At 46.8% G+C, this 17,407-nt stretch overlaps 1 protein-coding gene across 2 annotated transcripts in view; it reads left to right on the top strand.

Annotated features, from left to right (window-relative positions):
- LOC119460815 (diacylglycerol kinase theta-like) overlaps positions 1–17,407 on the top strand; it is a 64,893-nt gene that overhangs the window by 12,858 nt on the left and 34,628 nt on the right. For both annotated transcript variants that reach the window (XM_037721909.2, XM_037721910.2), the window contains exons 2-5: positions 14,792–14,871; positions 15,705–15,807; positions 16,055–16,143; positions 16,999–17,130. In XM_037721909.2, the coding sequence (XP_037577837.1) occupies positions 14,792–14,871; positions 15,705–15,807; positions 16,055–16,143; positions 16,999–17,130 (404 nt within the window). The remainder of the gene's footprint in view (positions 1–14,791; positions 14,872–15,704; positions 15,808–16,054; positions 16,144–16,998; positions 17,131–17,407) is intronic.

Raw genomic sequence — 17,407 nt, forward strand, 5'->3', positions numbered from 1 at the left:
CCATGATAGAAAACTGGACCAGTTGGTAGACTAGAAATGGTTTTAGGCGCAAAAAATAAGACAGGGACGATAGAATAAAAGACACGGACTGGCGCTCCGTGTCTTATTTTTCGCGCCTAAAATTGTTTCTAGTCATGTACCAACAAGCCCCACAGTAGACGTTACTAAGCAGTTGGTAGATCGACCCTTGTTAGCGCTTGTCCTGTCTCCATTTTTGTATTCACGCCCGGTGAAAGGCAAAAGGAATTTGTAAGAATACAGAGAAGCCAATAACACGGCGCTGTGTTTTCGTCTTTTCTTGTGTATTACGGGCTTTGTTTGCGCTACACTGTATATAATAACACTGTACCAACAAGTCCGTCAACGCGTCCTTTTATCAATGACATCCCTAAGTCATGCGTCTGTTCTTTCGATCCGCATTTCAGTGAGAGCGTGTCTAAAGGTGCCAGAAGGTGTCCATCACTGTTGAACGTGTTTTTAACCCGGTGGCGTTAAAGGCCCCGTGTCGCAGAAAATCCGGCGTCGGCGTTAGCGCCGGTGTCGTTGGCGGAAATAATCATGCCGAACCACATCATCCCGAACCAACCCGACCGGGCAGGCCCTTCGCGTTGCTCAAGGCGTTAGTGAACAAAAACTGAATATCTCAAAGTAAAATTCCTCAGAAAAATCGTGAAGTACGACTTAACCACAATCTACAGACTTGGCACGTAAAACCCCAGAAAGAAGAAAGAAGACGTGATAGCGTCGGATTGTAATTTGGATATACGAGAAAAATGCCTGATAAGCAGCCAGGGATCTTTGAATATATAAAGGCGAAGCTTAAATGTCCTCCAAATTTTTTCACTTCAAGAACGGCTAACTAAAACCAATACACCGTGTGCCGTGGGAATCGAAGCAGTGTAAAATCGGCTGTAAGCCGAAATACCCGAAACACACCCGTACATTGTAGATGAGCCGAAGCTTCGCTCGCGAAGTGGCTAGCCAATGTGTAGCCGCGAGCGAACGTTGCTTTAGTGCAGACACGCGAGCGCGACGGAGCCAATACGGAAGCGGCGCAGGCGATCGGTGGTGGTCCTTCTCAGGAGGCGGCGAGAGAGGCCGGGACGATTATGAGCGAGCCGCGCCGGTGGCTCTTGGTCGGGGTCGTCCCTACCCTAATCCCCTTTCACCTTCTCGTCCCTTCGAGCGGCCGCACTCCGATATTCGGGCCAGCGGCAACACGAGAAAAGCAGGGCGCGAGCCTATATACGGGGCCGCACCGCGCGGTCCCCTCTTATTGAACATGGCGGCGTCGGAAGCCGCCATTTTAACTCCGGCGTCGTACACGCGCTCACGTACACACACACACACACACACGGCGCTCACTCGCTCTCTGCAAGCGGCGACCGAGAAGGAGGAGGTGCGGGGAGAAGGACGAGGGAAGACGGTCGGGAGTTGGGGAAAGGGGGCGCGTTGGCGGCGAGGGAAGCTCGAGGGTCGATGGGGAGAAAAAGGGAAGCCGCAGCAGTGTACGAGAGGCGGCGAGGAGCCGCCGCCAGCGGGCGATCGACGTGCTGCGGGTCGGCGACGAGGGGCCAGGCCGTAGCTGCGTATACGTTGGTTATGCGTGGCGGCTGATCCGCCAGCTTCGCGCGGAGGAACACCGGGCGACGACTTCCGTTTGTGTTAGCTGTAAAGAACTTGTGGCGGGGGGTCCACATCGCCATCGATAAACAAAGTATAAGCCGGGAAGCCACCTCTGAACGCTTTGCGTGATGGCGTTGCGCAAGAACATTGGAGTTAGTGCTGCTAGCTAATGATCCGGTTTGCGCAAGGTGTATAACGCAAGGATACCATTGCGAATCTCAGCGGCTTGGCTGGACGCACTTGCACCGCCGTTCTTTCGACGGGCGCAGCTTACAGGCACCACGACGCTGTCAGAGATGAAACGCCACTAGTAAAATGTATCTGTGCTGCACAGCTGAGAAGCCGACGTTGAGCAGTCTTTCAAGCAGTTTCTTTAGTTGAAGCCCGAAATGGAAGTCAGTGAAGTGAGTGTACAATCATAAACATGCGCACGCCGAAGAGTTCCGCGCTTGTGAATTTTCGAAATGCGAAATATTTTTTGCGCTGACAGACAGGGACATAGAAAGACGGTAGAGGACACGTGAAGCGCTTCGTGTGTCCTGTACCGCCTTTTTACGTCCGTGTCTGTTAGCGCAAAAAGACATTTCGCAATGCGTGACAAACTCGCCGAAATCGCCACTGTGACGTGAATTTTCATTTTTTTTTTTTGAGACAGCCAGTGCATGCAAGAATGGCTGCGTGAGCGTCTCGTGCGATCAGTGGATCACTTATGCGAGATTAAACGGGAAGAAATGCGTGAGGAAAACGAGTTTATTCGACGATGCAGGAGGTACTGTTTTGTTGAGGTTTGTGTACATACATTCATTTCATTTCATTTTATTTGGGCCCATTTACAAGCAAATGGAGGGGGCCAAGGTAAAAGCTGCTTATCGGCAGCTTGAGTGGTCTCTGAACTAAACGCAAGCCAGCGAAGCCGTGAAAATTATAGCGTTCCTTCATGCGACACTGAAGTTTGGAGTGCTGTTCACGCAGGCTTAGAAACTCCTAGCTGAATTTCTCGTTCTTTTCGCGTATACTGAAGTTAGCGTGGTCATTGCTAAAGTTAGGGGAAGTCACTTGTGAGTGTAAGTTGTCGACCTTTGCCTATCGACCGCAGTTTCTTCGCCGAAGGAGATGAGTGAAACAACTAGCGAATAATCAAAGCTGCGACAAGAGGAACGAGTAATTATCCGAATACACTTGGGGCGATCTAATAAAAGCTACCGAACTCGCTGTAATCACCGTCCACCGATGTTGTCCAGCTGTCTCTGTGGACAGCTAGACATCCTGTTGTGGCGTATCTTGTAATATATGGCCTGTTTGTTTCAGAGAGCTAACTGTACGAAAAAGTACTTGACGCAAACATTGAACAGCGTGTAGATGATAGCTGGTGAAGACGTCGCGCGCTCCGCCGACTTGCTTGCTTAAGCGTCGTTCAGTCTTGCGCTAATTATGCGTTTGAGAAAGATGAAGCGACCAGCTGAAAAGGCATGCTACAACACGTGAGCAATGGGATAGAGGGCAGCGAGCTTGTTTTTAATCGCCTATTAGTCCCGACGTGTGGATTCCAACTCGGCACGCGAATGTATATGCGTCAGAATGTTTTCCCGTGAAACATTTTGCCTCAAGAAACACTTCTATCATCGGTATAGACGTTGAGCAGCTACGGCGTCCTGAGTTGTACAAACTTGGGTGCTCCCAGTACATACTGCTTCCGTGAACACTGCCAAGACGCTGCAGTTTAGTTGAGCTACAAATGCGCACATAGTTCAACGTAAAAAAGAAAAGCTCTAGTTTTGAATGAACTCCGCCAGTATTTCTCAACGCCGGTTTATCACTGTATAACACGTGCGCGAACACGATGGTAAAGAAGAAGTAGAAAGGAAGTAGAAATAATGCTAAATTAACAAAACTATAGCATGTTTGCTGTATTATTATCCGTAAATAAAACCGAAAACCCTACTGTAAGAACGTTTTGCTGTTCCTACGCGCTGTCGATCGTGCTTCTGTATAAATGACTGTTCGTACGAGGCGATACCTGTTACGTCACTCCGACCCGATACGTCGGGTTGTTACGTGCCTCTTCCGCCTTCGCGTACAAGCCACCTTCTGTAGCTGCTTCTACGAAAGCATTAATCGCGACCCCCACCCCCTGCGTTTATTTTGGGATTCAACGCGCCACCGTGGCCCATTTCCAGATCCATCAGAGTAGTTTAGCGTGTCTTTGACAGAAGCCGTCGCATTCAACCCGCCGTTTCTCTCTCTCTCTCCCCCTCCTCTTTTACCAACTCTTCGCCACGCGTCTGTCTACAAGTCGTAATGACCACGCGAACCGGGTTTCCAGGTACAAAAGTCTAACGTGTGGGTGTCCGCCGACGAAAGGGAGGCGTATCGATGAATCGAACAGCCTCCGAGCCTTATTTCTTTTTGTTGTTGTTGTTGTTGACTTTATTTCGCGTAGTAACCACGGGACGGCGGCGGAGTGGGTGGGTGTATAACGACCTGCACGTGCTGAACGGGACTAACGCAAACGACAAACAAGGCTTGCCCTTAAAACCTCGCTTACGTCAACGTTGCGCGGAGGGTGCAGACCCTCGATCGAACGCTGCGCAGGTGGGCATAGAATAAGAGCCAGGTGTTCGTTCTTATCGCGCTCTTCGAACACTGCCTCTTCCGCACGGCCCTAGTGTGTTACCGTATATGGTCTATCTGCGTTAACGCTGCATGTGCACTTTGCTACTTGCCACTTTCAGCGTGTCGCCTTGTCGCGACCGCATCTTTGGTAATAAACCACGGTGTACTTTTTTTTTTCTTTTTGAAGCCATGGACTCTCTTTCCTTCTCGCGTCCTGGAAGGCAGAATTCGAAAATCGGTGTTTTGCTTCGAAGCAAATGATGCGTAACGCAAGAGTTTGAATGAGAAATGTACTTTATATGATATTCACCTACAATGATAGCAGCTCGTGCTTCATCACGTCTTGCGAAAAAATGTGGTTTGCTGACTCAGGTTCCTGGATAAATTTATTGCGTTGTACGGCGCCACCAGCACAATGGATGACGCAGTGTTGTAAGTTTCTGTTAAGAAAGACCTCCTGGTGTCAAGCGCGTTCCCTACTGTTCTCTCGAGGCTACATGAAGAAGGTTACACGACATTTCTGCAAGTTATGCGCAACCTCGCTGAACGAGTACAGTGAACGCTATTGCGTTGAAACAAGGAAGTTGGGCCGTTGCTGAACCGCAGGACAACTGAACGATGTATCCATCACGCCGGAATAAATGGTTCGACCAAACAAACTAGAAGTCAAAATTTCATTTTTAAGCTGGCCACCGTGTTTGTGACTGTGGCGTGGCTCATTCATATACTCATAACTTTGGTGCTAGAATGCATTTAGCGCCTGGTCATTCCACAGTCACGCTTAGCAACTCTAAATAAACAAGCGCAACGGGTGTACTGGTTAGTTTGCTCCGGCTTGCGCGTGTTTTCGGCGTGACAGTACGTCCTGTGGACACGGTTATATTTACTTTTCTTTTTATTGAAAAATCACAGTGGTGACCTTCGCGCCAACTTGAGCACTCGGTTGGGCGTAAATGATGTGATAGCTCGTGTCTGCTTGATTACACACTAACCTCGGGTAAATCATGAATTAATATTCCCCAGTGACTTCTGTCAAGTCATGCTAATTCTACGGTGTGTCACACTGTTGTGAGAAAGTGCTTTCTCCTTTTTTTCTTTTTGCACGTCATCGCGCTGGATGTTCAGCCCGTTTAGTTCCGGAGCTCAGTGCCTACGATCGCTTTCGGTACACGTCGCGGCGAAATTGTCACCACTTTGACCTTATGAAGCTTCGAAACGCTGGCATTGCATAGGTTCTCAGCATACCTTATGCATTTCTTCTTTCTTTCAACGCAATGTTATCTCTCAACCACGAATAAGACCAAGTTGGCATATGGTGGTTTATTTTCCTTGTTGCCGTTACGTAGTGTACTTTATTGCGTTGTATTGCAATGTTTAGACCATTAATGCCGCACTAGCCGGGTTTGAACAAAGAGACGGTTTGTCGTTGATGGTAGAGCACCTACTTTTCCATTGCTATCAGTTGTTCTTGCATACTAGCGTTTCCTATCTTAACCTCCCTCCACAAACCTGAGTCTACCTATTTGAGGTAACTTTGTGATAAGTCTTCATTCCTTCTCACGCGCGGCTCCTGTCCATATATTAGATTCTCTTTTTATTTTTATTTTTTCTTCTTCTAGTTATGCATTCGTGGTACGGAGCAGGATTATTTATAATCTTTGCTTCTTTTCAGCGCTCGCTCTCTCTTATCTAGCGCTCCTATACCGATGGCTTTGTGGCTCCACTGGTTGCGTGTGCGTCTTGGAATCGACGAGCCCTCAGCGCGAATTTAGTTTTCATTCTTATCGAGTCCTCTAGACGCGGGCACGACCTGAGACAGCGACTATCGCTCTCAGAACGTAGTCTTTCACTGTGGCCTTGCGGTATCTCGAGTAGCGTGTGCTGCGGTGTTAATCTTCCGCGAGATAGGAATTGTGTAAGCTGCTGAGTTCCGTGGTCCGACCTCAGTATATACTAGGCGACGCTGCGCGAACTTTCCTAGTCTTTCTGTAGATAGCTCGGAAGCATAGCGGATATATACTGTGCGGAGGCAATCGCAGATTTGATTGTGCCTCGTTCTTGGCCAGCTGCGCATGCGCAGTGCTGCGCGATGAGGCTTGCGTGCTTCGAGGTGCGAGCGCAGTTCCGGACCGGGCCGTCGCGAGGCGGCCCAACGTAAACGCAGTGACCCTGCAACCTGATCAATACCGTCATTCGTCGCCTGGCCGCTGCTGGCTTCTGTCAGGGCTTATTTCCCAGAATTGGACGGACAGCGGTCATATACCGCTACTCTGGAAGCGAAGTTACCTGGTTTGTGCTATATCTTAGCGCAGCCTGTCGTGTTCAGTTCCTGTTCAGTCGCTGAAGAACAAGCTCGAAACGCCGAAGAGAAAATAAAAAAGAAAAGAGGCAAAGACAAAAAAAAAGGAGAAAAGAACGTCGACGAAAAGGAAAGATGTCGAAGGACGTTCCGGTGGGTTTCCGAAGTTGTCGGAAAAAAAGAAATAACGATGTCTATTATTCTTCAAGATCTATGACAAAAAGGCATGTTGTAAATGACCGCGCCGCGTTTATTATTTAACTTCCAGGCATTTGTCGGCGTGGAAGCTTTTTTGCTTAGCGTGACACTATTTTAGTTTGCATACGAAGACCTCGAAAAACGTTCAACATGTTCTACTCAAAGTTTCTGTTGAGGCTTACTGAATGAGAGAAAGAACGACAGCCTGCTCCTCCTCCTCCTGTATTTTGGTACGAGGCTTTGTGCTGACGGGCCGCTAGGACTGAAATGACGTGTTGGCTAAACCTTAGCTTCGTACGCTATACAGTAATGCCGCACAGTGAATCCTAGGCGCATTTTGAAACTTTGCACAAGTTAGCGCATGCTTTAAGCAGATTATCTAGACGTTATCTATAGTGTCTATTGATGCCAACATAGTTCTTTTTAGAATGCACGACCTACCTTCTTTGCATTGTAGTTGTGGTGATGTGATTGACTAGATTAGATTTGACTGTGAAACCAGGTGGGAGAAGATAAAAGCGTTTGCTCCTTACTAAAATCTTGTTCACTTCTATATAGGCTAAGGTGCTATGAGTGATGAGATATACTTAGGTGCTATTGAAATGAAAGCACATCAAGCGCCCTTGACGAGGCATAATTTCGCAGTATGTAGGAAATGCAATTGTCTCTTGAATTTTCCTTCCAGCTACCACTAGCTTTCCGCGTTCTTCTCGGCCTATTGCAATCTTGTGCAAAGAGAGAGATAGAGAGAGAAGGGAGAAAGGAAAGGCAGGGAGGTTATAACCAGCCTTAGTCCAGTTTGCTACCCTACACGTGGGGAGGGGGGTGGGGAGTGAAAGAAAGAGAGAGAGAGAAGACATGGATCTTGATGTCACTTTCACATGCACTAAGCTAGGTGCAGCATGTATATAGTCTGGCACACAATTATGTCGCCTTCAGGTACTGAAGAAGAGCTCGAATGCCTTTCTGGGCTGATGAAATGAGAGGCCAGGCTCCCAAGACCTTTGCTTCCGTAAACGGCCTATCGTTTGCTCCTTGTGCAATAATTATGTGCAATATTGATGCAGGGCTGGAGGCCGTGCCTGTTTTGAAAGCTTCGGTGAAAATTTGCTTACTTCGATCATGAAGGTTATGGCAAATAACGTTCAGGGCGTAGACACTCGGCGCACATTGATAACGGTGCATAAGCGCACGAACGAATCGCTTCTTTCTTTAGCAGTCATTAGGGGCCACGCGGAACGCGTCAGGTTAAGCACCCGAGGTGTCGCTGCTGTACCTTTTCAATATTAATTGCTTACTCACCATAATGAACGTCACGTCCAGTTCACGGCAGCTGCCTTCGTGAGGCTTGTGAGCTTTTCTGCGCGCGAAGAGTACAGGCGTACAACGCAAACACAGGATATGAGCTGGGAACGCGCGCTCGCTAGAATAAATGTTGCGTCCCATCTCTGGCCGCATCTTGGAGCAACTTGTGTGTGTGTGTGTATACCGTACTACGCGTACCGAAAAAAACGGGTTTGAGTAACTTCATGTCACAGCACGTAATGAGCGTTAATTCAGCGGGTTAGATTTTCCTGAAAATACCAACAAAGCACCGATGATGAAATGGCAGAGCGAAAGGAATAATAGTACAACTTGAGGTGAAGCGCGAAAGAACACCCAGGACGACAGAAGGAGACGAAGACTGTACTGCATGCTCTTTCGCGCTTTGCCTCAAGTTATGCAGTACCAACCAGCCCACCAGTCTGTTCTTTTGAATAACAGTAGTAATGACAATAAATGCGATGACGACTATTGATATTTTCTGAGTGAGAATTGCGGAGAAATAGTTGAGCGCGTTTTGTTAGCGTGTCGCGATATTCACACCGGCGGCAAGCGCGTTGCCAGCAGCGTATGCCGGCAAATTAACGTCCCTAAATTTCAACAAAGCGACTCCTCTCTCTCTTCCTCGACGACACAGAAAAAGATATTCAAGTAACACAGGAGGCACAGAAGTAAACAAAAGCGGTTTTTCAGCCGCCCTTTAATTCCTTTCGGCGGCGTTGGTCCTCGAAGCATTTAACTGCGTGACTGTAACACGTGCGTTGCTCTCGAAGGGACGCAGCAGTGCGCCTTTGTTTGTTTTGCTTACGTGCTACGGCGCTGGACCAGCAGTGCGCAACGCGTGCTTCTGCGAGAATGAGAAAAATAGGAACGAGTTCGACGTGGTGCGAGAGAAACATCGCAGCCAGCCGTTTCATCTTGCGCGCTCCATCTGACGTTGCTACCGTTTCGCGCTGACCACCAGGCGAGTACGGGAACGTATTTTTAGCCCGGCCATCTGTCTGACAGCAGTGGATAGCGCGTCGCGTGCTTGACACGGCGCGCCGAATATACACACCGACATGGATGAGTGACCTTGAACGATTATTGGACCCGAGCGGGGATCAAGTTATCTTTAGCGAAACTTGTTAGGTTGGCTTCCTGTAGCGGCGATAAGCACTCCGTCGAGCACGCCTAGCAGGGGCACCGGCAGCACACACGAAGGGGCAGGGGCGCAACGGCTGGCAAGCGCTGAGCGACGGTACGGAATGGCAGAAACAATTTCGCCGATGTTGCTGCTGGTCTTGCTTAGTTTATCAAACAGCCTATGCCCTATTGGTGATGACGTTTATTCAGTTTGATTAAATCATGAAAATTATATAAGCCGGACAGCTTTGACGGTATTCACTGTGTAGCTGGATTCCGTTACGCCAAGCAAACAGCTTGTATTAGGTCAACAGACGGTGGCGAATAATTGAGAACTGGTTTAAGAAGAGAAGCGACTGGGAACTGAGCTTAACAAAAAGAAACTTCTAGTGCCACAGTAACGTGAAGCGTGGTGTCTCACGACCTATCACGTATGTTTGCAACTTTCTGCCATCGTCGCGCGGAGCAGCGGTAATATAGTAACTTTCCCTGGCGTGTTTGAGCGAAGCCACATTTTCTGTTGTGCGAAGTTCTGAATTGAGCCGTTTATCAAGGTAATATTAAATAAATAAACGAAATATATAATGCAGAACCCCGCGCACTGTGGAATTCGGTGTAAGCGAAGCTTTGTTGTGCTGCTTACATAGTAAAGGGTCGACATGAACTCGGCTGGCGCTAACAGAGGGCACCACGAGCTCGGGAAAGCGCAGTTGCCACCGAACCTACAACAGGAGAGGAGGCCACTGCGGCACCAGCAGATTGGGGGGAGGATTGGGGGGGGGGGGGTAGGGGGTGAGGGGCAGCGCGGACATCTAGCTCCAAACGTAACACATCTCGGGCTTGCCTCCTTACTTTTTTTGTTCTCAAATTTGGTTGGCGCGCTCTCTGTTGCCAGACTGTGGATCAATATTTTGCCCTCCTTCGCTTGTCCGGCCACTGTCGTCGCTGCGTTCGTGCTAGCTGCGTGTCTGGCGGTGCAGCAGCATTCTTGTTTCTGAATAACGGCTGTGGCTCTTGATGGAGGCTGTCGATGTGCTCGACATGTTTGTTCGTGAGCTTGGGGACATGTGGGATCACTTCGTCACAGAGCAATAAATTAATCCTATGGCCAGCCCTCGCCAGAAGAGTTGAGGCAAGGCTGGGCAGGCATTAGATCATTGATTGTTCGATTGACTATTTAGGTGACTGATTGAGATTATTTACCATATCTCTGTTTATTACCATATTTGTGTGGTGTCTTACACTGTGAATTTTGACAGATACCGTTTTGCACCCTACCTATGTATATTTATGTTGTGTGGAGAACGTGTCCGTTCCTTCTGTAATGTCGATCGTCTGTGAGGGTAAAATAAGAATTGAGTTTAACGTCAAAATGAGGTACACTTGTTGCATGGGAGACGACGTACCGCAGGGTCGCGAGTTAATTTGGCCGCATTTGCTTTTCTTTTAGAAAGTGCATCAAAAGTTTGCACCGTGACCGTATTTTGCTGATCTGCGTCGTTATCCAAAAGCTGCAGTCGTAGTCGAGAATGGTCCACGAGCTCTCGATGTGTACCATCGGACGCCTAAGTGCAGGCTTTTTGCCACGGACAACAGTAGGTGTAGTTACGGCTGACATAACAGAAAAGTATGGCCTCCAACAGCGACCGCTTCCGCGTTTAGCTCACTGCTGCCGCGTTTAGCTCACTGCTGCCGATAGCGACCGACTGAACGCTTGCTGCAATTAGCCAGAAAGTCGCTGGAAGCCCGCATAGAAGTAGTAGTAGTAGTAGTAGTAGTAGTAGTAGTAGTAGTAGTAGTAGTAGTAGTAGTAGTAGTAGTAGTAGTAGTAGTAGTAGTAGTAGTAGTAGTAGTAGTAGTAGTAGTAGTACTAGTAGCAGTGGTGGTGGTGGTAGTAGTGGTGGTGGTAGTAGTAGTAGTAGTAGTAGTAGTAGTAGTAGTAGTAGTAGTAGTAGTAGTAGTAGTAGTAGTAGTAGTAGTGGTAGTGGTAGTGGTGGTAGTAGTATATAGAAAGTCCGGTTCCTGTAGTTTATTTGCTTATGCTCTAATTACAATCTTGTTATTTTCAGTTTTCTTAGCTTCTTCAGAAAGGCAAGAGAGGGGGGGGGGAGGTTTTGCTGCAGCTTTGAATGATCGAGAGCGTCAACCGCCTCTGCTGTCAGACGCCGCATGCGTCTAAAACGACTTCGCGTACGCGTCCGAAACACCACCGGTAACACCACCGATAACACCACCGAAGAAATGGAGGACAAGCGTCCTTCAGTTCTTTGGTGGTGTTATCGAGGAGGCGCAAATGCTATAATTTCATTTATATTGTTACGGGGAGTATTTAATTACCAGTAAACGGCTAGCGCTTGTCTAGTCAAGACTGCACAGAGCGCACAGCGCGCACAGGTTCCAGCAGGTTTCCGTCTGACAGAAGAGCCGTCTGCCGTCTGCCGTCTGACAGAAGAGTTTCCGTCTGACCCAGCCCCACTACAACGTCTTTGTCTTTGCCATGGCTCGCCAGTTACACAACGACGCCGACTGCCTCTCCCGCCATCCCGTTGAACCACCCGACTCCACTGAAACAGACTCCGACACCTGTGTCTTGGCGATAACAGACTTCATCCATGTGGCCGACGAACAACGTAGAGATCCATCGTTACTCTCTATTATTGACCGTCTGCAATCCGGCACCATCGACCCTTCACTCAACATGTTCTTACTTCAGGATAACGTTCTTTACCGCCGCAACATATAATGTTCAGTAGCATGGGCGAGCAAAAATGTTGCGAATTATTCAGGAGCGCTTCGAGAAACGAGACTACGTTGGTGGAAAATGAGCAGGCCTACAAAACCCAACGCTCAGGCTGTTGCGCTTTGGAAAGAAAGGGAAGACGGTTTACGGGGAGCTGCGTTGTGATATAATAATGTAAGCGTCAAAGCCAGTGACAGTCAATGTCCATCCTCGAAGGGAAGAAAATATCGCAAGAGATATGGATGACCCCGTTTTAAGCGAAGCGTTATAGGCTCACAAGTGTCGGCGGCGGTGTCACGCTGAAAAGTGGGCCGATCCTGGCGATAGTGCAGAAAGGGTCCAAGCTTAATGGCACATACCAGGGACAAAAAAAGAGAGAAAGAGACAGAGAGAGATTGGAAGAAAGAGAGAAATAAATAGAGAAAGAAAGAAAGAGAAAAAAAAGAAATAAATAGAGAGAAAGAAAGAAAGAGAGAGAGAAAGAAAGAAAATCACCACTAAGGACAGATACACACGTGACAAGCTTCGCTTACCCCCATTTTCTCGACAGGGGAAGGGCTGGTGAATTTTTAAATTTCTTTGTTCGGTTATCTATTTTTGACACTTCATCATTCGCCACTGTTATTACAATAAAACAAATATTTTCTTACAACGTCACGCTAGGGAATCGTTTTGACACAACGATAAACGAACTGTAACTCAATACAACAATAAACGTAATGTAGATTCAGAAATGCGAAAGGATGTTTTTGAAACATTTGTTAAGGATTATGTTTTCAGGTGGGCTTGATGGGGAGTCGTGTCCGAAAAAAAAAGAAAAAAAAGAAAAGGAAACAATTTTCTTTTGGTCTCGTTTCGATCTTGGGCTGCTGAGTTGAGGAAGTGCAAAGGAGGTTATTATATCCGACGCAATAGTGAAACTGGCCTGGAACTTCTTACTCCTCTTCTACGACGCAAATAAGGCGCGCCCACGCATCCCGGTCCAATGCTGTCGTTCGTGGGAGGATGACGTTTCCATCCGTTGTTTTGGCAAAATACGACGTAGCTAGCTGCCTTCTTTTCCGGTATTCGAGAAAACAAAAGGACATATTCGACACGGGGCCACCTACGCACCGGAACTCAATTAATTGGTAAACGCGAATAATGGGATCTGTTTCTTTAAATAGAGCTTTATTTTGGTGCGCAGTGCCCTAGTAGGATGCAAACATTTATAGTTGAGTCATAAGTAGTCGATCGTGCTTCGCAGCTTGGGCAGTGGATAGCGATCAGGATAAGGACGGCTAAAGGTCACTGAGCTGAGTTTATTTTACGTGACGGTTTATTTTACTTATATTTAAGGGGTGGAGGAGGAGGGTGCTGTCCGTGATGGCTGCATTTTGATTTTGACTTTTTCGCTCGCGATATTGTTTGTGCCGGGCCAAGTGTGTAAAACGGCTGCCTATCATTCGTGCAATAAAACACGTTGCTGGGCTAGTTGCTGCATGTTTAATTACCAGAATTGTGGTGCCCTAGTCTTTTGCTGAGCCGCCATTTCGGTAAATTACCAATTGTTATTGATGGGACTTGCGTGAGTCTTATGCGTCTTTTTCTCGCTTTAAGCTGCCAAATAGGAACTGCCATAATTATCAAAATAGTATAAAGGGATGTAGGCACAGAAACATTTGTCAGGCATTGTGCCCCTTTAACATTTGCAACCTTCTTAAGCAGCGTTGAGGTAAAATAAAGTATTCGTTTCAGTTTTACGCCGCGGTGAAAGAAAAGGCGTCACCAAAAAGTTGTGAAAGTATAGAGCCAGTACATAGGAGTATGAGAAAGAGATTCGAATATAATGTTAAGGACATCAAAATGTGCTAACTTATTATGAAAGTAGGAAATGCTCGTCACTTTGTGATTACCCGCTTGCTTCACTAGCTTTCGCAAGCAGCTCTGTCTCTAACTATTACTTGCTTTCCCACGACTGACGTCATTCGAGCTCTGTTATGTGCCAGACTTTGTTTGGGCTTGCTTGCAGGTTACTTTAAATGTCCTTGTGTTTTGTTTGCCACTGAACGACGCACGAAGACGTTGAGCCGACGAAGCCGCATTTTTCTGATGTGACGTCTTCCGAAGTCGGCGATTAGACCTACTGTAGTATAGAGTTGCCGGCGTAGAGACTGCGCCTCTTGCAAAAAATAGTGCTGAGACATGGTACGACGTGCTTCTACAAGTGGATTTGTCAGACCGCAATGACGCGGAATATCATGTCTCGACTTGTGTGTTTTAATATCGAACGCGCCCGTTTTACTGCATTTATACTTAAACTTCTCTGTGGTGCGCGAGCTTTTTTTCTATTTTCTTTATTCGTGGGAGAGAGAAAAAAAAAGAACTACAGAGGAAAGGCAGTCAGTTTGTGGGATTTTCTGCAAGGCCATGCGATGCAAAAAACGATAACACGATAATTAAACAGAATAAAGGCATGCAATGTCTTTCTTTCATGCGAGTACTGCAGATATGCCTTCGATAATTCATTGTCCGAGGACCAATGGGTTCTTATCAGCTATGCATCAGTACAATCTACCTATGCTCGAAACGTAACGTGAGCAAGAAGCAGTGTGTGCACTTGCGTTTGATCAGTAATAGTATCCGCATTATGCTTTTTTAATGATGTCGGTTTAGGAGTTATTTAAGGAATTTATGAAGAGAAAACCGACTCGGACATTTATGTGCCGCGTCTTTATCATTTCCTCGGAGAAAAGAAAACAGAATTGCTCTTCTCAGTAATCTCACAAATACTAGATTCACTTGACGAACGTGTGTTGGATGTTGCGTAAGTGTTGAGCTTCAGTCCACTTACCGTTGTTTTATTTTTGTTTTCTTTCTCTTTGCAGTTTGTAATTTTGTAGTTCACGACAGATGCCTCAAGACTGTGGTTTCTCCTTGTTCAACTATTGCAATCAATGTAATCAAAGTGAGTATGACGCAGCCTATTCTCATCACATTTTGCCTGCATTTTTACGACTGTGAGAAGGATTTTTCCACTTTTATTGTTTAGATTTCAAACAAATGTAGCTACTGAACAAAAGTATAATGATTCGCACATATACACATTTTTTGTAAGTCTGTAGCTTAAGTAAAAGTCTAATTAAGTAAGTATCTTTAGTAAGTATCTCATTATCCTGTATCTTGAATAGTATCCTTTGTAAGTAGAAAGTTTTAAATTCTAACAAAAACGCTAGGTTCGTAAACTGACAACACAAAACGCTGAAGTGCAAACCTATTCGAAAATAAGCAGTTTTTGTCGTTTTTTTTTTTTGTTTTCTATTGGAAAGATTGCCTTGCGGCATAAAACATCTTGTGCGTGCAGATTTATATTGTTTTCACGTGCCGAGGGGGGGGGGGGGGCGAGGTTGTTAAGCAGCATTCTTCAAGAGTTGTCCGTCCATCTTTACTTAACTCTTGATTCAGGCTCTGCCATGCCATGCACTTTCATTGCCATTTATTTGACGGGTTAGAACAAGTGGTGCCACCCCCCCCCCTCTCCCCCATCTCTCACTCCCCATTTGTTGTGTGCCAGATAATGTCCTCTTCCTAACAATTGTGTATACGTGTACATTCGAAAGAAAGAAGAATAAAGATTCGACCGTGCACTAAAGATTTAATCTTGCTATGGTTGACGATGACGATGATGAGGATGATGATGGCTTCTTAAAATGGCGTGAACTCGCTGTAGGGGATGGAGAGAAGAAAAAAAAAAGCTGTTCTAATGTGTCTCACACTCTGGCGATTTCACCCTCCCTACAGAACCCAGTGCCCCACTGCTGGACGGAAGCAGGTCACCTCAAAAGAAAATTTTGCAACGTCTGCAGGAAACGAATCGAAGACAACTGTGCAGTTAGGTGTGAAGGTGAGTCTCGGCGTAGTTTCTGTTAAATCTACCGACTGCCGAAGCAGACAGACCGCAAAACACGACCATCATGAACAACGCGTAACTAACGATGCACGCAGATTGCCAGTCTCCCCTAAGAACCCTTGACCCATTCTCCTCTTTAATTATCCACAGTGCGCGCGAGCCGTAAGATGTCGACAATATCTGCTCATGTTTTCCCATTCTGCTCACTGACTTTATCTTCTCTTTTTTCCTTACTGCGCAGTTTGTGAATACTGTGTGCATTTGGAGTGCCAAGACTTCAGCGTTGCAGACTGCAAACAATGTGCTACCTATGCTCCAAGTAGAAATAAAGTAAGTGTTGCATGGGCTACGGGAGTCGCACAACTTTTTTTTTCATTGCGGACTATTTGTCAATGTGGGCTTATGTCGACGTTTCTTCGAATTCTCATTTAGAAAGATTAGTACAGCGAGCGAGCGCAAGCAATAGCATGCACTTATGCCCTATAGGGGCGCTTTTAATGGCACAGGCGTTTGTTGGTGCAGTACTTTGGAGATCTTGTTGGTGTAGCACTTTGGAGTATATTAGCGCACATGTTGCAAGCAGCACATATAATCGAAATAAATTACGTGTGCGCGTACTGCTGCACGAAGTCCTGTCCTGCAAAATCATTGTTAAAGGGATTATCGTAATGTACGAAATTCACTCGAGATAGCTATAAGGTATAGTGCGTTTTGTTGCAGCCGTAGCATGTTATCGTTCACTACTTGCGCGCACACGAAAGATTACCAACGCAGGCAAATCAACGCACATGAGTGTTACCTGCCCAGATTGTCTTTCGTGCTCACTGCAACAGAGGTGCGAATCGGTGTCATTTCGTTGGTCTTTCAGCTTTTTTGACGCGGTGCATCCAAAAAAGAAAAAAAGCATCACGTCTCCTAAATTCACTGTCGTACGTCAATACGTCAATCCATTAGACTACAGCACGGTGCTAAGTCAATTTTTGATGCCGTCAATGTGAAGATGTAGAATTCCGTTGCTCTTCGATGAGTATTCCATGTGCCCATGGTGTTCGATGGGCATTCGAGCTACCCAAAACGACGCGTAGAACTCAGTTTCATGTAAGTGTCCCCAATTGTGTGTGCGTGTACTTGTGTTCGCGCGAACCATTCCTTGGAGTAACGGCATCGTCAACCGCAACTTCGCAGCCGTCGGTGATGCAGTTCCACCACTGGCGGGAAGGCAACTTACCCGCCAATTCCAAGTGCCAGCTGTGTAAGAAGACCTGCTGGTCGGCCGAGTGTCTGGCCGGTATGCGCTGTGAGTGGTGTGGCGTTACGGTAAGTGCGCGGGCATTGCGCTTCACCTTTTGCCAGTACGCGTTATTGCTGAGGTATCCACATCCCACCTGGCGTATATTCCTCTGCAGGCACCGCTGATTGTGCTGTACAGTCAGAAAACATATGCACTATATGCGGCTAAAGGATGCCTCTTGTATTTTGGATTTGACCATCGATTTTCTGACGTCCGATGAGCAGTTTTTCTCTTTGAAGAATGACTTTAATCGTAACTTCTGAAGATAGACAATGAAGTAAGCTTAACGTTGGCTCTCGAATG

The sequence above is a fragment of the Dermacentor silvarum genome, chromosome 8, assembly GCF_013339745.2.
Source record: "Dermacentor silvarum isolate Dsil-2018 chromosome 8, BIME_Dsil_1.4, whole genome shotgun sequence".
Taxonomy (NCBI): domain Eukaryota; kingdom Metazoa; phylum Arthropoda; class Arachnida; order Ixodida; family Ixodidae; genus Dermacentor; species Dermacentor silvarum.